The sequence below is a fragment of the Gorilla gorilla genome, chromosome 20, assembly GCF_029281585.2.
Source record: "Gorilla gorilla gorilla isolate KB3781 chromosome 20, NHGRI_mGorGor1-v2.1_pri, whole genome shotgun sequence".
NCBI lineage: Eukaryota > Metazoa > Chordata > Mammalia > Primates > Hominidae > Gorilla > Gorilla gorilla.
Window position 1 is genome coordinate 68048247 of NC_073244.2, and position 26808 is coordinate 68075054.

The 26808-nt window shown below is 45.1% G+C and overlaps 2 protein-coding genes across 4 annotated transcripts in view; both read left to right on the plus strand.

Moving 5' to 3' along the window:
* Nucleotides 1-3614, plus strand: part of NLRP8 (NLR family pyrin domain containing 8) — a 40728-nt gene extending 37114 nt beyond the window's left edge. For both annotated transcript variants that reach the window (XM_004061499.5, XM_063700922.1), the window contains exon 10: nucleotides 2813-3614. In XM_004061499.5, the coding sequence (XP_004061547.3) occupies nucleotides 2813-2912 (100 nt within the window). In that variant the 3' untranslated portion in view covers nucleotides 2913-3614. The remainder of the gene's footprint in view (nucleotides 1-2812) is intronic.
* NLRP5 (NLR family pyrin domain containing 5) overlaps nucleotides 1662-26808 on the plus strand; it is a 77202-nt gene continuing 52055 nt past the window's right edge. Inside the window, exons 1-3 of one of the 2 annotated variants that reach the window (XM_055370650.2) lie at nucleotides 1662-1820; nucleotides 19556-19915; nucleotides 24507-24572. In XM_055370650.2, coding sequence (XP_055226625.1) covers nucleotides 19627-19915; nucleotides 24507-24572 — 355 coding nt within the window. In that variant the 5' untranslated portion in view covers nucleotides 1662-1820; nucleotides 19556-19626. The remainder of the gene's footprint in view (nucleotides 1821-19555; nucleotides 19916-24506; nucleotides 24573-26808) is intronic. The other variant, XM_055370651.2, reaches the window with a different exon arrangement.

The following is a 26808-nucleotide window of genomic DNA, read 5'->3' on the forward strand; positions in this document are numbered from 1 at the left end:
AATGTGGCCAAGCACGGTGGCTCACACCTGTAATCCCAACACTTTAGGAGGCCCAGGTGGGCGGATCACAAGGTCAGGAGTTCGAGACCAGCCTGACCAATATGGTGAAACCCCGTCTCTACTAAAGATACAAAAAATTAGCCAGGCGTGGTGGCAGGCGCCTGTAATCCCAGCTACTAGGGAGGTTGAGGCAGGAGAATCGCTTGAACTGGGGAGGTGGAGGTTGCAGTGAGCTGAGATCATGCCATTGCACTCCAGCCCAGGTGACAGTGTGAGACTCTGTCTCAAAAAAAAAGAAAAGAAAAAAAAGAAATGCAAAGAGTTCAGGATAACTAGCACAGTATGGTATTTTCCATACATTTAATTAGAAATTGGAGAAATATACTAGGGAAACAGAATAGAGTCCAGAACAGAAGGGCATAAACATGATCACGTGACTTCTGACAAGCTGACATTACAAAAGACTAGGGAAAGGGTGGTATTTTAACAAATGATGCTAAATTGATTGTTCCTACATAGAAGAAAAAAATCTGAATTCCTACCTCATACCATATACAAAATTAATTCCAAGTATAGTATAAATCTAAATATGAAAGGAAAGACACTACACTTTCTAAAAGTTAACTAATCAGAAGACCTTCATGACCTAAGGAGAGACCATAAATTTTAAAATGCATTCACCATAAATTCTTCAAATGGAATTTTCAAACACATTTGGCCAGGCACACTGGCTCATGCCTGTAATCCCAGCACTTTGGGAGGCCAAGGCGGGTGGATCACCTGAGGTCAGGAGTTCGAGATCAGTTTGGCCAACATAATGAAACCCCATCTCTATTAAAAATTTGAAAATTAGCCGGGCATGGTGGTACACACCTGTAGTCCCAGCTTCTCAGGAGTCTGAGGCAGGAGAATCCTTTGAACCCAGGAGGCGGAGGTTGCACTGAGTACTCCAGCCTGGGTCACAGAGCAAGACTCCACATCAAAAAAAACTAAAAATAAATACATGGGACTTTATCAAAAGTATAAACTTCTGTTTCAAGATTACTAAGAGAGTACATTTCAAGTGTTCTCACCACAAAAAAATAAGTATTCAAGGCAATGGATGTGTTTGTTAGCTTGATTTAATCATTTGACATTGTATATATAGAAGATCACACTGGACCCCAGGAAAATATACAATTATAATTTGTCAATACACAAAAAGTTAAAAAATGCCAAGTGCAACTTCCGGATTATGTAAAATAAGGGCACCCAACACACACACACACTCACACACACACTCTATCATACACAGTCTCTCTCACACACACACACACTCTGTCTCACACACACTCTCTCTCACACCCACTCACACACACAGTCTCACACACATTCTCTCACACACATACACACTGTCTCTGTCTCACACATTCTCTCTCTCACACACACATGCACTCTCTCTGTCTCTCTCACACACACACTCTCTCTCTCACATATACACACACACACACACACACACACACACACACTAATTGCTTCAGGACAGCCAGCTGAAGGCTGTGAGCATCCGGGCGCCCTCAGCACAGGTGTGTGGGGGTAAAGGCAGCCTCTTGCCAGCAGCAGCACCTGTAAGTGGTGCACACAGGTGCAGAAAAGTGCCTGTTCCCTGGGGCTGGTGGTTCAGAGCCGGTTGCAGCCAATAAGCAGCAGCAACATCACTGGCTCAGCGCTCCCCAGGAACTATCGCCACGTGGGCGTGGAGCTGGGCGTGGCCTTCTTTTTTCCGTGATTGCCAGCTGGCCCAGAGCTGGACCTGCTCTTGGAGGTGAGGTGTGAAGTTGGTGAGTATTCCTCCTGTCTTGCTCTCTGCCCTTCCCGCTTTTGTTCTCCACTGCTGATTAGAACCCGCATATTGAGCTTACTAGGTGCCCGCACCCTCTCCCTTCTGGCTGCTCAAAGCCCAGGACCAAAGGATTCCTTGAAAGAACAAAGTCCAGTTACCCCATTTTGCTGAAAAGATCTTCCTCTAAAACCTCATATTTACTTGGGGTATTTAGGTAAGTCTCTCGCCCTTTTCAGACATTCAGTCTAAAATACTGTACAGAGGGCTGGGTGCAGTGGCTTACGCCTATAATCCCAGCACTTTGGGAGGCCGAGGCAGGTGGATCATCTGAGGTCAGGAGTTCAAGACCAGCCTGGCCAACATGGTGAAATCCTCATCTCTAATAAAAGTACAAAAATGAGCTGGGCGTGGTGGCATGTGCCTATAATCCCACCTTCTAGGGAGGCTGAGACAGGAGAATCGCTTTAACCCAGGAGGCAGAGGTTGCAGTGAGCCAAGGTCACGCCACTGCACTCCAGCGTGGGTGACAGAGTGAGACTTCGTCTCAAGTAAAAATTAAGTACAGAGTAGGGGGTACTGCAACTTGAATGTCAGGATTAGCTAATGTCTGTTCTGCATTTGGTAGGAGTCCAGAGGGTGTTTTGGTGCTAATTGTGCGAATACTGTGGTTAACCGTAACTTAGTTATTGAAATGCCATATAATTCTGACGGTGTTGTTTGTCCTGTTTACCAAGGGAGGAAGCTGAGCCCCAGATAAGTTAAATGGCTTGCCTGGGGTAGAAAGCAGCAAATCATTCAAAGCTGGGTCTGAGACTTCAAGCCCTATAATCTTAAATGTTTCTTTCTAATCATTCAGGACACCTGGGTAGAAAGGTGAGGTGGGAGGGGTACGGTCTGTAGAAAAAGCATAGAGACAAAATGCAAGCTTAGGGAAGTCACTTATCCTCAGAAAATAACCTCAACCAGCAGCCTTCCTTTACCTCCCTCCAGCTGTAATCCTGCCTGGACTCGAATAACTAGCTTCTCCCCAACTCCTCACCCACCCGACTTCACGGGAAAAAGTGACTGCCTATCCCAAATTAATCCTTAGGCCGTCCAGTCATCTTTCTCTGGGGCTTGATTGATCAGTTCCCACTCTGTGACGACTGGGAAATACCAGGCGTTATCATCCTGTATGCATTAACGTACTTTCCCCTGAAACAGAGCAACCCAGTCAACACCACAGAACCTCAGCTTTGAACCCTGGAGTGAGGACGGTGATACCCTTTGTATATTAATATGCTATGTAAGGCTGGGCGTGGTGGCTCACGCCTGTAACCCAGCACTATGGGAGGTCGAGGTGGGCCGATCACCTGAGGTCAGGAGTTCCAGACCAGCCTGGCCAACATGGTGAAACCCCGCCTCTACTAAAAAAAAAAAATACAAAAAATTAGGCGTGGTGGTGGGCCCCTGTAATCCCAGCTGCTCGGGAGGCTGAGGCAGGAGAATCACTTGAATCTAGAAGGCAGAGTTTGCAGTGAGCTGAGATCACGCCATTGCACTCCAGCCTGGGCGACAGAGTAAGACTCTGTCTCAAGAAGAAAAAAAAATACATATACATATAAATATATATGTGTATATATGTGTATATATATATGCTATATAAAGTTTAAATGAAATGCTTTGAGTCACCTAAGACAGGATATAGACAAAGTCTTCATCGTCTTCTTGCTTCTTCTACCTTTATTCTCAGCTCTGAATGTATGAACCTGCTCAATCACCTCATCTTAAAAATAAAATCACTGTCCCTAGACCATACTCATTTCCTTACCCACCCCTGAGGCTTTTGTTGGTTTTTACAGCCCTGGTTCATGTCTTGGTCCTCCAGCCCCTTTAAAGGATTGTGTAGAGCGGTAAGGGAAATGTTTAATTCAAATTACATGTATATAGAAGTGTTTAGATATGACAGTCCGAAATTCATTCTCTCTTAAATAACCTTCCTTCTTAATTTCATTGCCTAAGTTGAGAGTCTTTGTCTTCTGTGTTCTGCTTTCAATTTTCATGTATCCAGGTGGTTTATGTTAACTCAGAAGGGGGAGAAAAACCTAGAAAATCTTAATTGTTCTGTGGTTAGGATGTAAGCTTTTAAACATGTGCTCAGAAGTATTTTTCCATTTACCAATAGTCAATATTGTCCCTAAATATTTATAGGAATGTGTAGAAAAGCTTATTTTCTAGCTATGGTTCTATTTTGAGCAATACAGCACATAAACTTCAATGTTCTATCATCAGTGTTCACGTGTACCTAGTTTTTTGGTCTTCCATGGATGGGTAATGGTAAGAATACCTCAATTGTTTTGATGAAATTCATTTATGTCTACTTATCTTCTACTAAAATGATTTTTTAATGGGAGGTACTTTTTAGTATTTGGTGATTTTTGGTGTGTGTGTGTTAGACAAAGTCTCCCTCTTTTGCCCAGGCTGTAGTGCAATGGCGTGATCTCTACTCACTGCACCCTCCGCCTCCCAGGTTCAAGCAATTCTCCTGCCTCAGCCTCCCGAGTAGCTGGGATTACAGGTGCCCGCCACCACGCCCGGCTAATTTTCATATTTTTAGTAGAGACGGTGTTTCCCCATGTTGGCCGGGCTGGTCTCGAACTCCTGACCTCAGATGATCCACCCACCTCAGCCTCCCAAAGTTCTGGGATGACAGGCGTGAGCCACTGCGCCCGGCCTTTTTCAGTATTAATTTGAAAGAGCAGCAATACGAGAAGGTGTGGCGGGAAGTGTGTCCTTCCCTGCCCCCGTAGTGTCTCTTCCCTATTTTCTGCTGATCACCCGAAGACATTCTGCGCACGTGTATGGTGTTAAGAGCCTTACAGATGGGGCAACTTTCTGTGCTGATTCTTGCGCATTTTTAAGGATGCAGGGCACGTTGGTGCTCAAATTAACCCACCTGTTATTAATCGACTCCTAAATGGTCTTCAGTCTTGCTGTTTTACACACGGCTGGGTCTAATTGTATTTAAAACGGATAAAGATTGCTGAAGTACCGTCCAAAAAGATGGCACCCATTTACACTTCCACTAATGTAGGAGAGCACCTTTTCCTTCACCCATCATAAAGCAGGGTCCAGTCACACATTGTGGACATTGTCAGCCTCACATGTCAAACGTGGTACATCATTTTGGCTATTTACCTTATCAGTAATAACATTGTTTTTTTAAAGTACATTTAAAAGTCATGCCGTTTCTTTTCTTTTTTCTTTTTTTTTTTTTTTTTTTTTGAGTCAGTGTCTTACTCTATGCCCAGGCTGGAGTGCAATGGTGCGATCTCAGCTCACTGCAACCTCTGCCTCCCGGGTTCAAGCGATTCTCCTGCCTCAGCCTCCCGAGTAGCTGGGACTACAGGCACACGCCACGATGCCCGGCTAATTTTTGTATTTTTAGTAGAGATGGGGTTTCACCATGTTGACCAGGCTAGTCTCGAACTCCTGACCTCAGGTGATCCACCTGCCTCAGGATCCCAAAGTGCTGGGATTAAAAAAGTCATATGCAGTTTAACTCTTCAAAATCCTTCTAATAGGCTGGGCACAGTGGCTCATGCCTATAATCCTAGCACTTGGGGAGGCCGAGGCAGGTGGATCATCTGAGGTCAGGGGTTTGAGACCAGCCTGACTAACATGGCGAAATCCCCTGTCTACTAAAAATACAAAAATTAGGCTGGGCACGGTGGCTCACGCCTGTAATCCCAGCACTTTGGGAGGCCCAGGCGGGTGGATCACGAGGTCAGGAGATCGAGACCATTCTGGCTGACACGGTGAAACCCCGTCTCTACTAAAAATACAAAAAATTATCCGGGCGCGGTGGCGGGCGCCTGTAGTCCCAGCTACCGGGAGGCTGAGGCAGGAGAATGGCGTGAACCCGGGAGGCGGAGCTTGCAGTGAGCCGAGATCACACCATTGCACTCCAGCCTGGGCGACAGAGCAAGACTCTGTCTCAAAAAGAAAAAAAGCCGGGCATGGTTGAGGGTGTCTGTAATCCCAGCTACTGGGGAGGTTGAGGCAGGAGAATCACTTGAACCCAGGAGACGGAGATTGCAGTGAACTGAGATCATATCACTGTACTCTAGCCTGGGCAACAAAAGCAAAACTCCATCTCAAAGAAAAAAAAAAAATTCCGCTGAGCTGTTGATCATTACCATGGATTGGAAGAGCTGTTTACGTAATGCATTCTTTGTCATGTCTCAAATTTATTTGCAGCAGTTTTTTCAGCGGGACTTTAAAGATTTGTTTGTTTTTCTGGAGTGAGGAGGGTACTGTATTGAATTAATCTGTCATCTTGTCTCTTTTATACCATTCGATTGAGACCTTCTATTCCATTTGCTCATTATTTGGGGGCTAAATGTAAAGTAGGAATTCATGAACATAAATATTTCAAAATTTAGCCCCCGGAAATGGTGACCTTCTATCGTAGATGTTAAAGTGCAGCCTAGACATCAACAGAATGAATATCATTCTTCTTAGAATTCTCTTGTCTAGCTTTGGCTTTTCATAGAAACATTGAGTTTCTTGTCCTGATAAAAATATCAGCAGGACTTCTTGGATGATGATATACTGATGGAGGATCACTGATGTGTTGGGAATCTGCCTCTGCCTCACCACATGGAGCCTTTTATCTAGCAGCCGCGTTTTGAAGCTCTCAAAACAGATATGCCACTTTTCTAAATTATGCACATGTTTTACCTCTATAGTTGCTGTTCATTTGATCTCACGTTTAGCTGGTTATTAGATTTTGTGTGGGATTTCATAGTTACATTTGTTACCAGCCCAATTTAATAACTGCGTATAATTTAAAATTGGTAATTTATTAGGCATACATACCACATACAAGTGTTAATTTTCACCTTTTTTCCACTTTTATACCTCTTCTTTATTTGATTGCTTTCCTATCAAATATAAATTAGGTAAATATAAATAATAGTGGAATATCAAATATAAAGAATAGGGAGAGAGTACAAAACTGAACGGAAGTGCTGACAGCTAACATTCTTTTTTTACCTTTTAGTTTTGGGGGTGCATGTGAAGGTTTGTTACGTAGGTAAACTTGTGTCATGGGGGTTTGTTATACAGACTATTTCCTCACCCAGGTATTAAGCCAGTACCCAGTCGTTATTTCTTTCTGCTTCTCACCCTCCTCCCTCCCTCCACCCTCAGGTAGACCCCAGTATCTGTTGTTCCCCTCTTTGTGTCCATGTGTTCTTATTTAACTCCCATTTATAAGTGAGAACATGTGGTATTTGGTTTTCTGTTCCTGTCTTAGTTTGCTTAGGATGATGGTCTCCAGTTCCATCCATGTTCCCACAAAAGACATGATCTCATTCTTTTTCATGGCTGCATAGTATTCCATGGTGTACCTGTACCACATTTTCTTTATCCAATCTGTCCTCGATGGGCATTTAGGTTGACTCCATGTCTTTTCTATTGTAAACAGTGCCACAGTGAACATTTGCATGCATGTGTCTTTATGGGAGAATGCTTTATATTCCTCTTAGTGTATATACCCAGTGATGGGATGGCTGGGTCCAACGCTACTTCTGCTTTTAGCTCTTTGAGGAATCTCCACACTGCTTTCCACAATAGCTGAACTGATTTACACTCCCACCAACAGTGTATAAGCTTTCCATTTTTTCCTGCAACCTCAGCAGCGTCGGTTTTTTTGACTTTTTAATAATGACACGTAACATTCTTATGGGATTCTCTGTAGGGCTTGTGTGTCAAATCCAGCCCATTGCCCAGTTTTGTAAATAAAGATTTATTGGAACACAGCTTTTCTCCTTTGTTGACAAATTGTCTACAGCTACTTTCACAGCGCAGGACCAGCTAAGCAGGGGTGGCAGAGAGCAAACGGCCCCAAAGCCGAAAATGCCTGGCTCCTTCTGGGAGATTTGCTGACCCCTGATCTTTGTCAAAAATAGATACATTTGCTGCAGTTTTTCCTTTATTTTAGTTGGCACATAACTGTACATATTTATGGAGAGATTTTTGTTTTGAAATGAATTTTCGCTCTTGTTGCCCAGGCTGGAGTGCAATGGTGCAATCTTGGCTCACTGCAACCTCTGCCTCCCAGGTTCAAGCGATTCTCCTGGCTCAGCCTCTTGAGGAGCTGGGATTACAGGCACCTGCCACCATGCCTGGCTAATTTCGTATTTTTAGTAGAGATGGGGTTTCTCCATGTTGGTCAGGCTGGTCTTGAACTCCCGACCTCAGGTGATCCACCCACCTCAGCCTCCCAAAGTGCTGGGATTACAGGTGTGAGCCACCGTGCCCGACCCAAGTGATATTTTGATACCTGTATACAATGTGTCATGATCAAATCAGGGGACTTAGCGTATTCATCACCCCATACATTTGCGTTGTGAACACTCTGTCCTCCCTTCTAGCTTTTTGAGAGTGGACAATAAGTTATAGTTCACCATATTCACCTGCAGTGCTGCAGAACACCTGCACCCATTTCTCCCTTCTACCTGTAATCTTAGCACCCATGAGCCATCCTCTCCCCCCCTCTCCACCCCCTCCCCCCTCCTCTCCCCCTCCTCTCCCCCTCCTCTCCCCCTCCTCGCCCCCCTCCTCGCCCCCTCCCCTCCCCCCTCCTCGCCCCCTCCCCTCCCCCCTCCTCGCCCCCTCCCCTCCCCCCTCCTCGCCCCCCTCCCCGCCCCCTCCTCGCCCCCCTCCTCGCCCCCCTCCTCGCCCCCTCCTCGCCCCCTCCTCGCCCCCCTCCTCGCCCCCTCCCCGCCCCCCTCCCCTCCCCCCTCCCCGCCCCCTCCCCACCCCCCTCCCCACCCCCTCCCCTCCCCCCTCCTCCTCCCCCCCTCCTCCCCTCCCCTCCTCCTCCCCTCCCCTCCTCCCCCTCCCCTCCTCCCCCCCTCCTCCTCCCCCCCTCCTCCTCCCCCCCTCCTCCTCCCCCCCTCCTCCTCCCCTCCTCCTCCTCCCCTCCTCCTCCCCTCCTCCTCCTCCCCTCCTCCTCCTCCCCTCCTCCTCCCCTCCTCCTCCTCCCCTCCTCCTCCCCCTCCCCTCCTCCTCCCCTCCTCCTCCCCTCCTCCTCCCCTCCCCTCCTCCTCCCCTCCCCTCCTCCTCCCCTCCCCTCCTCCTCCCCTCTCCCTCCTCCTCCCCTCTCCCTCCTCCTCCCCTCTCCCTCCTCCTCCCCTCTCCCTCCTCCTCCCCTCTCCCTCCTCCTCCCCTCCCCTCTCCCTCCTCCTCCCCTCCCCTCTCCCTCCTCCTCCCCTCCCCTCTCCCTCCTCCTCCCCTCCCCTCTCCCTCCTCCCCTCCCCTCTCCCTCCTCCCCTCCCCTCTCCCTCCTCCTTCCCCTCTCCCTCCTCTCCCCTATCCTCTAATACCCACAATTACATCCCCTACTTCCATAGTCCCATTTGCTCAATTTAACTCCCACATATGAGTAAAATACATTCAATATTTAGTTTCCCATGCCTGGTTTATTTTGCTTCACACAATGAACTACAGGCTGTAGCTCACATGAAGAGCTACAGGCTCATCCGTGTTGTCACAAATGGCAGGATTTTTTGAAGGCTGAATCATGTTCCCTTGTGTGTGTGTACCACGTTTTCTTGATTCATTTGTTGATGGACAGTTAGGTAGATTACATATCTTAGCTATTGTGAATAGTGGGGTGGTAAACATGAGAGTGCAGACATACCTTTGATATACTTCGGGTAAATCACCAGATCGCTGGATCATAGGGTATTAATCTATTTTCAGTTTTTTGAGACACCTCTACACTGTTTTCCATAATGGCTGTGCTAATTTACATTTCCACCGACAGTGGAAAGGAGTTTCTTTCTCTGCATCCTTGCCAGCATTTATTTTTTGTCTTTTTTGATAATAGTCATTCCAACTAGAGGGAAATGCAAATCAAAACCACAGTGAGATTGCGATGATGAGTAATGTTGAATCTTTTTTCGTATCTGTTGGTCGTTTGGATGTCTTTTGAGAAATGTCTGTTCAGGTTTTTACCCACTTCTTAAATGGATTACTTGGAGTTTTGCTATACAGTTGTTTGAGTTCCTCGTATATTCTGGGTATTAGTTCCTTGCCAGATCATTATTTTGCAAATATTTTCTCCCATTCTGCGGGGTTTTTTTGGGAGTGGGGACAGAGTCTTATTCTGTCACCAGGCTGGAGTGCAGTGGCGCCATCTCAGCTTACTGCAACCTCCAACTCCCTAGTTCAAGCGATTCTCCTGCCTCAGCCTCCCCAGTAGCTGGGATTTCAGGCACCTGCCACCACACCCAGCTAATTTTTGTATTTTTAGTAGAGATGGAGTTTCACCATGTTGGCCAGGATGGTCTCCATCTCCTGACCTCATGATCCACCTGCCTTGGCCTCCCAAAGTGCTGGGGTTACAGGCCTGAGCCACTGTGCCCAGCCAGGTTGTCTCTTTACTCTTGGACTATTTCCTTTGCTATACAGAAGTTCTTTAGTTGGATGTACTCCTATTGGTCTATTTTTGCTTTTGTTGCCTGTCCTTTTGAAGTCTTAGCCACAAAATATTTGCCTTGACTTGTATTCAGAAGAGCTTTCCCTATGTTTTCTTCTGGTAGTTTTATTATTTCAAGTCTTATGTTTAAGTACTTTATCTTGAGTTGATTTTTGTATATGGTGAGAGACAGGGGTCTAGTTTAATTGTGCATATGGTTATCCTGTTTTCTCAGTACCACTTATTGAACACAGTGTACTTTCCCTAATCCTGGTGCCTTTGAAAATGAGTTGGATGAGTTCATGCTCTTTGTAGGGACATGGATGAAGCTGGAAACCATCATTCTGAGCAAACTATCGCAAGGACAGAAAACCAAACACCACATGTTCTCACTCATAGGTGGGAATTGAACAATGAGAACACTTGGACACAGGGCGGGGAACATCACACACTGGGGCCTGTCCTAGGGTGTGGGGCTGGGGGAGGGATAGCATTAGGAGAAATACCTAATGCAAATGATGAGTTAATGGGTGCAGCAAACCAACATGGCACATGTATACCTGTGTAACAAACCTGCACGTTGTGCACATGTACCCTAGAACTTAAACTATTAAAAAAACTTAAATATTAAAATATTCTAACAAGTCCTGAGCAATACATTAAAAAAGAGTTGGCTATAAATATATGGATTTCTGAATTATCTATTCTGTTGGTCTATGTCTGTTTTCATGACAGTGCCATGCTGTTTTGGTTACTATAGCTTTGTGATGTCAGGTAATACGCCTCCAGCTCTTTTTGCTCAAAATTGTTTGGGCTATTTGGGATCTTTTGTGGTTCTACACAAATATTAGGACTGTTTTTCTATTTCTGTGAAGAATGTCACTGGTGTTTTGATAGGGATTGCATTGAATCTGTAGATTGCTTTGGGTAGGATGGCCATTTTAACAACATTCTTCTAATCCGTGAACATTAGATGTCTCCATTTTTATCTATCCTCCTCAATTTTTTTCAGTATTCTGTGATTTTTACTATAGATATTTCTTACCTCCTTAGTTAAATTTATTTCTAGGTACTTTTTTGTAGCTGTTATAAAGGACATTGCTTTCTTTTTCAGCTAGCTCATTATTGGTGTTTAGAAATGCTACTGTTTTTATGTTGATTTTTGCATCATACTGAGTTCATTTATTATATAAAAACTTGCATCATACTGAAAAATTTATCCAAAAATCAACATTTTTGTATGTTGATTCTGCAACTTTACTGAATTCCTTTATCAGTTCTCTGTCTTTTGGTGGGGTCTGTAGGCTTTTCTAAATGAAAGATTATATTGCCTGCAAACATGAACAATCTGACTTCTCCAATTTTGATGCCCTTTGTTTCTTTTTCTTCCCTAATTGCTCTGGCTAAGACTTCCAGTACTGTGTTAAATAGGAGTGGCGGAAGTGAGCACCCTGTGTGCCAGTTCTTAGAGGAAAGGCTTTCTTCTTTTCCACATTCAGTATAATGCTAGCTGTGGGTTTGTCATACATGGCCTTTATTGTTCTGAGTTATGTTTCTTCTGCGTCTTATCATAAAGGGATGTTGAATTTTCTTTCTTCATCTTTTCTTTCATACTTTAAGTTCTAGGGTACATGTGCACAACGTGCAGGTTTGTTACATATGTAATGTATACATGTGCCATGTTGGTGTGCTGCACCCATTAATTCGTCATTTACATTAGGTATATCTCCTAATGCTCCCTCCCCCACAACAGTCCCCAGTGTGTAATGTTCCCCTTCCTGTGTTCAAGTGTTCTCATTGTTCAGTTCCCACCTATGAGTGAGAACATGCAGTGTTTGGTTTTTCATCCTTGCAATAGTTTGCTCAGAATGATGATTTCCAGCTTCATCCATGTCCCTACAAAGGACATGAACTCATCCTTTTTTATGGCTGCATAGTATTCCATGGTGTATATGTACCACATTTTCTTAATCCAGTCTATCATTGACGGACATTTGGGCTGGTTCCAAGTCTTTGCTATTGTGAATAGTGCCACAATAAACATACGTGTGCACGTGTCTTTATAGCAACATGATTTATAATCCTTTAGGTATATACCCAGTAATGGGATGGCTGGGTCAAATGGTATTTCTAGTTCTAGATCCCTGAGGAATCGCCACACTGACTTCCACAATGGTTGAACTAGTTTACAGTCCCACCAACAGCGTAAAAGTGTTCCTATTTCTCCACGTCCTCTCCAGCACCTGTTGTTTCCTGACTTTTTAATGATCACCATTCTAACTGGTGTGAGATGGTATCTCATTGTGGTTTTGATTTGCATTTCTCTGATGGCCAGTGATGATGAGCATTTTTTCATGTGTCTGTTGGCTACATAAATATCTTCTTTTGAGAAGTGTCTGTTCATATCCTTTGCCCACTTTTTGATGGGGTTGTTTGTTTTTTTTCTTGTAAATGTTGAATTTTATCAAATGCTTTTTCTGCATGTCTTGATGATCGTGTGGTTTTTGTCCTTCAGTCTGCTGATGAACCACCCTTGCAACCCTGAGATGAATCCCACTTCATCATGGGGAATGATCTTTTTGATGTGTTCTTAGATTTGGTTAGCTAGAATTTTGTCAAAGATTTTTGTATCTATGTTCATGAGAGACTTTGGCCTGTAGTTTTCTTTTTTGTGTGTCCTTTTCTGGTTTTGGTATCAGGACAATGCTTGGCTCATAGAATGAGGAAGAATTCCCTCCCCTTCAATTCTCGGAATAGTTTGAGAAGAATTGGTATAAGTTCTATAAAAGTTTAAAAGGTAGCTGGGCATGGTGGCTCATACCTGTAATCCCAGCACTCTGGGAAGCCAAGGTGGACAGATTACTTGAGGGCAGGAGTTCGAGACCAGCCTAGCCAACATGGTAAAACCCCGTCTGTACCAAAAATACCAAAATACCAAAAATTTTGGTTAAAATACCAAAAAAATAGCTGAGTGTGGTGGCCGGCACCCGTAATTCCAGCTACTTGGGAGGTTGAGGCAGGAGGATCACTTGAGCCCAGAAGGCAGCAGTTGCAGTGAGCTGAGATTGCACCACTGCAGTCCAGCCTGGGTGACAGAGCAACACTCTATCTCAAAAAAAAAATTAATTTGAAGGATATCTAGTCCTGGTTTGTAAAGTGTTTCTGTTGATACTATTTATACATCCATTGAAGCTATATATTTTTTTATTCTCTGAATGTTGAAGGTAGGGAGCAGGAAGTACTATCTACTCTTACAAACGTTTTTATCATAATCAAAATAATCAAAACAACCATGGTAGCATACACACACAAAGAAAACATCTTTTCCTGGAGGGTAGGTAGGTTAATGAAAACCTTGCCTCTTTTAATGAAATTAAGTAGGAATTCCAAAGATTGGATTAGATTTATCTTATCTCAGTCCTGAATTTCAGACATTCTAAAATTATAAAAATATAAGAAACCAGGTGTGGTGGTGTGTGCCTGTAGTCCCAGCTACTTTGGGAGTCTGAGGCAGGAAGATCACTTGAGCCCAGGAGTTCAAGGCTATATGGTGAGCTATGATAGTCACCACACTCCAGCCTGGGGGACAGAGTGAGACACTGTTTCTAAAAATATATATGAGGCCGGGTGTGGTGGCTCACGCCTGTAATCCCAGCACTTTGGGAGGCTGAGGCGGGTGGGCCACAAGGTCAGGAGTTCGAGACCAGTCTGGCCAACCTAGTGAAACCCTGTCTGTACTAAAAATACAAAAAATTAGCCTGGCATGGTGACAGGTGCCTGTAATCCCAGCTACTCGGGAGGCTGAGACAGGAGAATTGCTTGAACCCGGGAGGTGGAGGTTGCAGTGAGTTGAGATTGTGCCACTGTACTCCAGCCCGGGAGACAATGCAAGCCTTCGTCTCAAAATATATGTGTGTGTATATATCTATGTGTATATATATATATATACACACACACACTTTAGCCTCACCTGCAGATTCACAAATTGAAGCAATCCTAAATCCACTTTTATTTTTAATTGACAATAATTGTATATATTTGCGAGGTACAATGCAATGTTTTGATATATGTATACATGGCAGAAAAAAGCTAACATGTCCATCGCCTTAGTTAGTTTTTGTGGTGAGGATGTTTAAAATCTACTTTCAGCAATTTTGGAGCATATATTAATAATACATCTTTTCTTGAATTCCATGGCAGGTTAAATACATCATTATTAACTCTAGTTGCCATGCTGTGCAGGGGATCCCTAAAACTCATTTCTCTGACTGAAACTTGTTTGTACCTTTTCATCAATATTTCCTTTTTCCCCATTTTATCCCCCAGTCTCTGGCAACCACCATTCTTCTCTCTGCTGCTATGAATTTAACTGTTTTAGAATCCACACAACTGAGATCCTACTAAATCTTTTTTTTTTTTTTTTTTTTTTTGAGACAGAGTTTTGCTCTTGTTGCCCAAGCTGGAGTGCAATGCTGCAATCTTGGCTCACTGCAACCTCTGCCTCCCAGGTTCAAGTGATTCTTCTGCCTCAGCCTCCCGAGTAGCTGGGGTTACAGGTGCGCACCACCATGCCTGGCTAATTTTTTGTATTTTTAGTAGAAATGGGGTTTCACCATGTTAGCCAGGCTGGTCTCGACCTCCTGACCTCAGGTGATCTGCCCGCCTCGGCAGTAGCGTCTTAAGCCTGAGCGCTTGTGTACCGTAACATACTCTTCTGCTCAGGACGTCTCGGTCTGGCACGTAGCTTTAGAGCAGGTGGTGTTCAGGGTTCCCATGCATGCTCTGTGCCAGCCCTTCCGACCGCCTCGCTTGTTGCTTCACTGAAACCTCACAGTAACCCTTGAAGAGGCAGGTACTCTGATTTCCAGCTTCCAGAGGAGAGCCCAGCCTTAGACTTTCAGTTACTTTCCATGGGGATGTATCATGAAGGTTGCAGGAGGACTTGAACTTGGAGCTGTTGCTCTGCTCTGAGCATCACCACGTGAGTCGACAGCCTCTTAGAGTTGAGTTACCTATGAGGAAACTGACCCTCAGCCTTGGTACCATGACACACGGATCGAATCCCCTGCCCTCACTGCTGTCTGCTGCAATGTTATTAGCAATCCGTTGCAGCAGAACACTCCCCGGGGTAGAAAGAGAGTGAAAGAATGCAGGAAAAAGCCTATTAGCTTCTCCAGGGAGGTGGTCAACCCATGACAGTTGTCCAGGGACTGCCACCTCCCCACTCTTTTCAATGACAGTTTTCCAGGGACGGCCACCTCTCCACTCTTCTCAATGACGGTTGTCCAGGGACTGCCACCTCTCCACTCTTCTCAAGGACAGTTGCCCAGGCACGGCCACCTCTCCACTCTTCTCAAGGACAGTTGCCCAGGCACGGCCACCTCTCCACTCTTTTCAATGACAGTTGTCCAGGGACGGCCACCTCTCCACTCTTCTCAATGACAGTTGCCCAGGCACAGCCACCTCTCCGCTCTTCTCAATGACAGTTGTCCGGGGACTGCCACCTCTCCACTCTTCTCAAGGACAGTTGCCCAGGCACGGCCACCTCTCCACTCTTTTCAATGACGGTTGTCCAGGGACGGCCACCTCTCCGCTCTTCTCAAGGACAGTTGCCCAGGCACGGCCACCTCTCCACTCTTCTCAAGGACAGTTGCCCAGGCACGGCCACCTCTCCGCTCTTCTCAATGACAGTTGCCCAGGGACGGCCACCTCTCCACTCTTCTCAATGACAGTTGCCCAGGCACGGCCACCTCTCCACTCTTCTCAATGACAATTGTCCAGGGACTGCCACCTCTCCACTCTTTTCAGAGGCCCTTCCTATGAAGAGGATATTCATGATAACATGTTTCCTGTGTCCCAGGGGAAAACGTGTACCCACATATATCACCTCATATTTTTTTTTGTTTATTTTTTTTTTTTTGAGACAGAGTCTCGCTCTGTCACCCAGGCTGGAGTGCAGTGGCATGATCTTGACTCACTGCAAGCTCTGACTCCCGGGTTCACACCATTCTCCTGCCTCAGCCTCCCTAGTAGCTGGGACTACAGGCGCCTGCCACCACGCCCGGCTAATTTTTTGCATTTTTGGTAGAGATGGGGTTTCACCATGTTAGCCAGGATGGTCTCGATCTCCTGACCTTGTGATCCCCCCACTTTGGCCTCCCAAAGTGCTGGGATTACAGACGTGAGCCACTGCGCCCAGCCACCTCATCTTGTAAAGCATATTAAATTACTAAATCAGAACAGGGTTAGAAATATTCAAACTTGGTCTGGTGTGGTGGCTCACGCCTGTAATCTCAGCACTTTGGGAGGCCGAGGCTGGTGGATCATGAGGTCAAGAGATCGAGACCATCCTGGCCAACATGGTGAAACCCTGTCTCTACTAAAAACACAAAAATTAGCCAGGCCTGGTGGTGCACGCCTGTAATCCCAGCTACTTGGGAGGCTGAGGCAGGAGAATCGATTGAACCCAGGAAGCAGAGGTTTGCAGCAAGTAGAGATCATGCCACTGCACTCCAGCCTGGGCGACAGAGTGAGACTCTATCAAAAAGAAAAAAAGAAGAAGAAAATATTCAAATTTGGCTGGGCGCAGTAGCTCATGCCTGTAATCCCAACACTTTGGGAGTCCAGGGGTAAGAGGATTACTTGAGCCCAGGAGTTTGAAACCAGCCTGGGCAACACAGTGACACCTTGTCTCTACTTTTTTTTTTTTTTTTAAAGGCCTGGTGCAGTGACAGCAAGCCTGTGGTCGCAGCTACTAGGAAGGCTGAGGCGGGAAGCTTGCTTCAGCCCAGGAGTTTGAGGCTGCAGTGAGCTGTGACTGCACCACTGCACTCCAGCCTGGGCAACAGCAAGACTCAGTCATTTAAAAAAAAAAAAAAAAAAAAAAAAACACACACAGCTTATTGAATAGATTTTAGCTACCATGACATCTCTAGGCTCTTGTCTCCCACCTCTACTCTCCTTTAAATATTTTCTTCTGTGTATTTTATAATTTATCTTCTGACTCTCCTAATTAATTGAAGTAATCTCAGCAAGCCCATCTTAAAACTTTCCTATGGAAAGAATGGTAGGCAGAAGGAAAGACGGGGGCTAACTACTGGAGAGAAGTTTGTCCCTGCAGGTCAAGGGAGTATAAAGCAGGTGCCCCGTCTAAGCAAGCAGAGCCAAAAATCCGTGTTAACAGAAACCCTGCAGGCTGATTTTTACCTTGGTGGGATGCTTCCAGTTCCAGGGAGGTGACATGACAGGACCTTACTGTGTATCTGCAAGTTTAGCTCAAAAACTATAAATGCACAGATGTCAAGCAAGGGTGACCTCACACCAATACTGTCCCTCAGACAATGACAAGCTGCTGTCTACCTGAGTCTTTAAAATGTTTTATTACATGGTATTCCTTCTATTGCTTTGTCGTCTACCACAAAGTAATGGTGGGGGGAAACGAGATTTGCTCAAACTGGCCAACCAGTACTGGCTGTCACTATTTATAGGGCTCTTATAATGACAAGAAAAAAGGAAATTTGAGAGATTTAGGAATTATTCCTGGGGCCTTATAACAACAGCTACATTTCGATGTCATCATAGACCAGGCTTCTAGACAACTCGGAGAGGTAATTGATAGCAGAGGTCCTAGACGTGCACCTATAAAATGAGTTAGCAGGTAGGGATAGAATTGGTCCTGATGGTGATTTACGACATTAATCTTTTCATGTGCTCGTTAGCCATTTGTGTAGCTTCTTTGGAGAAATGGATATTCAGACCCTTTGCCCATATTAAATTGGATTGTCTCCCTATTAGTGCATGTATATTATCTAGATATAAATCCCTTATCAGATATGACTTTTAAGTATTCATCAGTTTATTTTTACACCAAAACTGTTTACTGTGTTTATGGAACCTGATGTTAACAGGTGTAACAGAAATCAACTGATCTAAGAACCCTGTAACTGGTTATTAGTAACTGGTAGGAATCTATTTCCCAGTGGTTTTTTTTTAATTTTATTATTATTATACTTTAAGTTTTAGGGTACATGTGCACAACGTGCAGGTTTGTTACATATGTATACATGTGCCATGTTGGTGTGCTGCACCCACTAACTCGTCATTTAGCATTAGGTATATCTCCTAATGCTATTGCTCCCCCCTCCCCCCACACCACAACAGTCCCTGGTGTGTAATGTTCCCCTTCCTGTGTCCAAGTGTTCTCATTGTTCAATTCCCACCTATGAGTGAGAACATGCAGTGTTTGGCTTTTTGTCCTTGCAATAGTTTGCTGAGAATGATGGTTTCCAGTTTCATCCATGTCCCTACAAAGGACATGAACTCATCCTTTTTATGGCTGTATAGTATTCCATGGTGTATATGTGCCACATTTTCTTAATCCAGTCTATTGTTGTTGGACATTTAGGTTGGTTCCAAGTCTTTGCTATTGTGAATAGTGCCGCTATAAACTAGAATGGCGATCATTAAAAAGTCAGGAAACAACAGGTGCTGGAGAGGATGTGGAGAATAGGAACACTTTTACACTGTTGGTGGGACTGTAAACTAGTTCAACCATTGTGGAAGTCAGTGTGGCAATTCCTCAGGGATCTAGAACCAGAAATACCATTTGACCCAGCCATCCCATTACTGGGTATATACCCAAAGGATTATAAATCATGCTGCTGTAAAGACACATGCCAGTGGTTTTTTGTTTGTTATTTGAGACAGAGTTTCACTCTTATCCAGGCTGGAGTGCAATGGTGCAGTCTCGGCTCACTGCAACCTTCGCCTTCCAGATTCAAGCGATTCTCCTGCCTCAGCCTCCTGAGTAGCTGGGATTACAGGCATGTGCCACCACTCCTGGCTAATTTTTTTATATTTTTAATAGAGAGGGAGTTTCACCATGTTGGCCAGGCTGGTCTTGAACTCCTGACCTCAAGTGATCCACCTGCCTTGGCCTCCCAAAGTGCTGGGATTACAGGCGTGAGCCACTGCACCCAGCCATTGCCAGTGTTTTTGAGTATGACATACTAGCTAAGAGCATCTGTGGCATGCATGTCCAATTTTATTCTAAGATGGTGTTTGGGAACTAAGGGTACAGACAACAAAATGTGCCAGCACTGATGTCTAGTAATAGGATAAACAGATATTGTGGCAACAAATGCTTTGTCCATGAAGAACTGAAAAGAGAAGGCCGCTCATCTAGTGAGGTGATTGGCATTAGTTGTATCTACTTAAGAATTTGCTGCAAGATCCTCTTTTAAGTCTTGTCACTCTTTCCACAGGTCCTACTTGCTCTATATTACCAAAGAATCCACTTTTCCCCCAAAACCTGAGTTCTCAGCCTTGTATCAAGATGGAAGGAGACAAATCGCTCACCTTTTCCAGCTACGGGCTGCAATGGTGTCTCTATGAGCTAGACAAGGAAGAATTTCAGACATTCAAGGAATTACTAAAGAAGAAATCTTCAGAATCGACCACATGCTCTATTCCACAGTTTGAAATCGAGAATGCCAACGTGGAATGTCTGGCACTCCTCTTGCATGAGTATTACGGAGCATCGCTGGCCTGGGCTACGTCCATTAGCATCTTTGAAAACATGAACCTGCGAACCCTCTCCGAGAAGGCACGGGATGACATGAAAAGTAAGCGAGACTTGGGACAAGTCTAGGGCAGCGGGGGGAGGTGATTTCAGGTTCTCATGGGAACAGGGAAGAATCGTTGTTCAGTAACCGGGTCCACCTCTGCAGTGTGAGTCTGAACTGTGAGAAGGATCTCATTGGTCATCGTCATTGGCTGGAAATTAGTGTAGTCTCTAGCCTGTAAAATAATGGAGGAGGGAGAAATGGGTAGACAACGGCTCCACCCACATGGACTTCATTGAAGTTAATAGGATTTGAGTTGTAAGTGCTAAGCTTGAGCTCTGGCGCTATCGCGGGTCGGTTGTGAGACTTCGGGCATGTCTCCTTCTGTTCTGACCCTTGTATCCCACATCTTGGAACAGGAAATGTGATACTGTGTGTGCCATTGCAAAAGTTCAATAATGTAATGCATAGAAAGTGGCTAAGAACCTCATTGGTTGATAACATTGGTAGTTGCTTGGTGCGAGTCTCATGCTTGGCCATGGGATGAAGGACTGATGTTCCAGGTGCTCATCTGAGGCTTAGACTTTCTTGGGCTATTGGTGTCCATAGTGCAGCAAGAATTCAGATCAGATTCTGTGATTATTTTAGAGTATTTAGGAGAAAGTTCATTTAGAAAATAGCAGTTCTTTTTTATCTAGAGAATCTCTCCAACTGTAGACTGAAAACAAATCCCTTGACTGAGCCCCTGAATTGGCCGTACAAATACAGGTGTGGGCTGGATGCAGTGGCTCACGGCTGTGATCCCAGCACTTTGGGAGGCTGAGGTGGGCGGATCACCTGAGGTCAAGAGATCGAGACCAGCCTGGCCAACATGGAGAAACCCCGTCCTCTACTAGAAATACAAAAAATTAGCCAGGCGTCATGGCACATGCCTGTAATCCCAGCTACTCAGGAGACTGAGGCAGGAGAATCACTTGAATCCGGGAGGCAGAGGTTGCAGTGAGCCAAGATCATGCCACTGCACTCCAGCCTGGGCAACGGAGTGAGACTGTGTCTCAAAAAAAAAAAAAAATATATATATATATATATATATATATATATAAAATATATACACACACACATATATACACACACATATACACATATTTTTATATATACACATATATATTTATATATACACATATATACATACACATATATTTTTATATATACACACATATATATTTATATATACACACACACATATACACATATATTTTTTATATATACACACATATATATTTATATATACACATACACATACACATACACATATTTTTATATATACACACATATATTTATATATACACACAGATATACACACACATATACATATATATTTTTATATATACACATATATTTATACACACACATACACACATATACACATATATTTTTATATATACACATACATTTATACACATGCACACACACACATATACACATATATTTTTTATATACACACATATATCTATACACACATCACACACACACGCAGGTGGCATGCCTGCACATCCATGACCTGGATGCAGCTCAGCAGCATTAGCTGCAAAACCCTTCAAGAGCTCTCTCTTCTGAGCTTGGAAAGGCCCAGTGTGGAGGGCATGTTGGTATTATTCACAGGAAAAGAGTGCATAAAAATGAGAGCTAGGGTTTATCAAGTCAGCACTGCACTGAAACTGTCATGTCCCCACCATCTGACTCTCAACCCCACCCAATGAAATGGGTTTCCCATGGCTGAAGCTGTGATAGAGGATCTTACAAGTTACATAACTTGACCAACTTCATGGGCTAATAAGTGGCAAAGATGAGATTGATTGTTTAACATTCATCTACCGTGGCATATGTTTAAATTCTCATATGTCTAGTGTCAGAGATTTGCAGTTTTCCATGAGGTAGAGAGAAAGAAATGGGCAACTTTAAAAATGAATGGTAGCCATAAAAAAGGATGAGTTCATGTCCTTTATAGGGACATGGATGAAGATGGAAACCATCATTCTCAGCAAACTATCACAAGGACAGAAAACCAAACACCGCATGTTGTCACTCATAGGTGGGAATTGAACAATGAAAACGCTTGGACACAGGAAGGGGAACATCACACACCGGGGCCTGTTGTGGGGTGGGGGGAGGGGGGAGTGATAGCATTAGGAGATATACCTAATGTAAATAACGAGTTAATGGGTGCAGCACACCAACATAGCAGATGTATACATATGTAACAAACCTGCACGTTGTGCACATGTACCCTAGAACTTAAAGTATAATTTTAAAAAAATGGATGGTATAGGCCAGGTGGGTGTGGCTAATGCCTGTAATCCCAGCACTCTGGGAGGCCAAGGTGGGTGGATCATTTGAGGTCAGGAGTTTGAGACCAGCCTGGCCAACATGGTGAAACGCTGTCTCTACTAAAAATACAAAAATTAGCCAGGCATGGTGGCACACACCTGTAATCCCAGCTACTTGGGAGGCTGAGGCAGGAGAATCACTTGAACCCAGGAGGTAGAGGTTGCAGTGAGTCAAGATCGTGCCACTGCACTCCAGCCTGGGTGACAGAGCGAGACTCCATATTTAAAATAAAAATTTTTTTTTTTTTTGAGACAGAGTCTCGCTCTGTTGCCCAGGCTGGAGTGCAGTGGCGCAATCTTGGCTCACCGCAAGCTCCGCCTTCCAGGTTCATGCCATTCTCCTGCCTCAGCCTCCTGAGTAGCTGAGACTACAGGTGCCCACCAACACTCCTGGCTAATTTTTTGTGTTTTTAGTAGAGAAGGGGTTTCACCGTGTTAGCCAGGATGGTCTCGATCTCCTGACCTTGTGATCCGCCCACCTTGGCCTCCCAAAGTTCTGGGATTACAGGTGTGAGCCACTGCGCCTGGCCTAAAATAAAATTTTTTAAAAATTGTGTATAAAAATGTCTTATGGCTGGGCACCGTGGCTCACGCCTGTAATCCCAATACTTTGAGAGTCCTAGGCGGGCGGATCACTTGAGGTCAGGAGTTCAAGACTAGTCTGTCTAACACGGTGAAACCCTTTCTCTACTAAAAATACAAAAAATTAGCCAGGTGTAGTGGCAGGCACCTGTAATCCCAGCTACTAGGTAGGCTGAGGCAGGAGAATCGCTTGAAGCTGGGAGGCGGAGGGTTGCAGCGAGCTGAGATTGTGCCATTGCACTCCAGCCTGGGCGACAGACTGAGACTGTCTTTTTTTTTTTTTAATAGAAAAAGTCTTACAGTTCCTATTCCAGATGAGAGGGAAGTTTAGAATCACTTCCTAGAAGGAGTAAGCTTTAGGCTGAGACAAATGTAGAAGAGGAGTTGGCCGAGTTGCCTGAGCATGGTAGAGAAAAACATTCTGAGCATAAAGTCAGGGCATCCCAAAGCCTTTAACGGAGGGTTTGGCTGGGCCACGGAGAATGAGCAGGAGGTGAAGACGGAGGGACTAGAAGTCAGATAACATGGCATCTTGAAAATACTTGTAATAGCAAGTAGAAGCAATTACATAGTTTTAAAGGGGTGGTAATAGAAATCATCACACTTTTATTTCAGCACTGTTGCAAAAGTGTTGAGTGACCCCGAGGGAGTTGTGGAATAAACATAGGGAGACAAGTTTGAGGTCTTTCTACTGTCCATGAGATAAATAAAGGTGGCTTAGGATAGGATGATGGCACAGAAAGAAGTAGAAATGGAAGATGCTTCCGAAGTGTACAAGACTGTGTGTGTGTGTGTGTGTGTGTGTGTGTGTGTGTGTGTGTGTGTGTGTGAGACAGAGTCTTGCTCTGTCGCCCAGGCTGGGCTATCGCCCAGTGCAGGGGTGCGATATCGGCTCACTGCAAGCTCCGCCTCCCGGGTTCACGCCATTCTCCTGCCTCAGCCTCCTGAGTAGCTGGGACTACAGGTGCCCACCACCACGCCTGGCTAATTTTTTGTGTTTTTAGTAGAGACGGGGTTTCACCGTGTTAGCCAGGATGGTCTCGATCTCCTGACCTCGTGATCCACCTGCCTCGGCCTCCCAAAGTGCTGGGATTACAGGCGTGAGCCACCGCGCCCGGCCACAAGACAGTTTTTAAGAACTAAATGCAGAGAGCGAGAACGCAGTGTCATGGGTGATCCCCAAGTTTCTAGCATGATAAACTGGGTGGATGGGGTTCCATGGCCTCACCCCATGGAAGAGATGTTTTGCAAAGAGTAGTTTGGGGGATGGGTAGTCAAGCTTGGACCTTGTAAGTTGTTGAAGGTACCTGTATTTGGGTAACTCACAGGCATCTAGTGAGTCATTGACTAACTGAGTCTGGAGTTCAAGACAGGTCTTGAGGAGGACTCCTGAAAAGAAACTTAATCACCATAATTAACCTCACTGTGTGACTTACCGAAGGCCATCCAGCAAAACGGGTCCAGAGAATTCTTTATAAACCTCTGTCTCTTCAGTGTGCTTCTGCTGGCTCAGGAAAGTCTGACTCTGTTGTCTCTGTTATAGGCCAATCATGGAATAAACTGAGATCCTGAGGCTTGTCTTGGTTCCCCTCCATAATTTGGGCACAGGACATTCTTATCCTTGGCTTGGGTAATTACAGTGACTTCATTGAGGCCAATCTCCCTTTTTCTTTGTCTTGCAGGACATTCACCAGAAGATCCTGAAGCAAAGACGACTGACCAAGGACCAAGCAAGGAAAAAGTGCCAGGTTAGTGGGGTGGAGTTGGGGGAAATAGGATGTGCTTAAAGACACATGGCAGCCAGTTTGCATCTCTAGGGGTTAGAACCATGACTTCTGATAGTCTAGTGTTCTTTCTAGTCTAACTACCCTACATTAGCTGACTGGATGGGTTCTGAGGATCTGGTAATTCTGATATTTCTCTTTCCAAGTTGAAGAGTTCTGTGGCCTGGGGCCAGGTCTAGTGGCTTATGCCTGTAATCCCAGTACTTTGGGAGGCCGAGGTGGGCGGATCACCTGAGGTCAGGAGTTGAAGACCAGCCTGGCCAACATGGTGAAACCTCGTCTCTATTAAAAATACCAAAAAAAAAAGCCAGACGTGGTGGTGGGTGCGTGTAATCCCAGCTACTTGGGAGGTGGAGGCAGGAGAATCACTTGGACCCGGGAGGTAGAGGTTGCAGTGAGCCGAGATCACACCACTGCACTCCAGCCTGGGCGACAGAACGAGACTCCATCTCAAAAAAAAAAAAAAAAAAGTTCTGTGGTCTTCAGGCTTTCTTACAACTTGAGGACTTCCCATCGTCTTCAGTTTGGGTAACATTATGACCCCACTATGACAAGCTCCTCCCAATAACCCAGTTGGGAGGCTTTGGTGGAAAGAATCAGATAGCATGAAACCAGACTCAATACAATTCCCCAAACATTTGAGCACTGACCTAATGCCAGCCACTGCTCTGCGTATTTACAGTACATCGTTGGCCGAAGCACACGTGTTCATGAAATTCACACATTGTGGGACAGGAAAGACAAACCAAAAAACTAAGATGACATCAGGGAAGGCAAAACACACAGGGAGAAAGGCAGGCTGCGTAGACACCATGAATTCGCCGCCGCTATCTGCGCCGCCATCATCTTGCTCAGCTCCCAGCAGCCAGTGTTGACTGTGAAACCTAACCTGGTTTGGAAGGAGTTGAAACCAACCTCGTTTTGATGGAGCTTTGCTCAGGCTGTGGGTGGGAAAGAGCTCTTCAAAGCTAACATCTGAGTAACTGGCATCTGAGTCAGAGGCTCTGAATCCCAAAGGTTCTACTTTGCTCAGAGTTTGATGTCAATCTAGGCTTCACCGGGTGAGTGTGACGTGTTATCCTTCATGTGATAAGACTGCGTCTCAGAGGTTTTATAAGTTACCGAATGGTGGCTTAGAGAGAGCGTAAAATAAACACACAGAGTAACCTTGATAGTAGGACTGAAACAAACCTGACAAAAGCTGGGGGTCTTGCCATCAGCCACGTCAGGAGATCCCTCTGAGCTGCTCCTGGACACGAGAACTACCACTTCTCGAGACCACATGGATCACGCACCGTGCCAGTGCTTTAGCCCATGCTCCTCAATCCTATGTGGTACTGACTGTCGTTAGTCATGCAGTGAGACCCAGAAGCTCAATGCACACCAAAGTCTCACATGGTTAAATTGAGGCAAGGTGGGCTTGTGCCGGAAAGACCTGACTGCAGGTGTTATCCATGTACAAAGATGAAGGCCATCAGAGACAGACAGTCTACCCTCAAGGAGCTTACATCATAGGGGATCACAGGCCTTCACTGTTGCTCCTGATGGGCTGGGTATGGAAAGATGTCCCTCAAAGGCTGGGTGCAGTGGCTCATGCCTGTAATCCCAGCACTTTGGGAGGCCGAGGTGGGTGGATCACCTGAGGTCGGGAGTTTGAGACCAGTCTGACCAACATGGAGAAACCCCATCTCTACTAAAAATGCAGGAAAAAAAAACTAGCCAGGCATGGTGGCATGTGCCTGTAATCCCAGCTACTCGAGAGGCTGAGGCAGGAGAATCACTTGAACCCGGGAGGTAGAGGTTGTGGTGAACCACTGCACTCCAGCCTGGGAAACAAGAGCTTAACTCCATCTCAAAAAAAAAAAAAAAGTCCCTTGAAACTATGCCAACCCAATAAATGCAGTTTTTTTTTATCAAGCTATAGAATCAAATGTGGTATATGTATACAATAGTATATTATTTGGCATAAAAAGGAATGATGTGGCTGGACACAGTGACTCATACCTGTAATCCCAGCACTTTGGGAGGCTGAGGCAGGCAGATCGCTCGAACCCAGGAGTTTGAGACCAACCTGGGCAATGTAGCAAGACCCCACATCTACCAAAAAAATTAAAATTAGCTGAGTGTGGGAGTGTGCACGTATAGTCCCAGCTACTTGGGAGGCTGAGGCAGGAGGATTGCTTGAGTCCAGGGGGGTTGA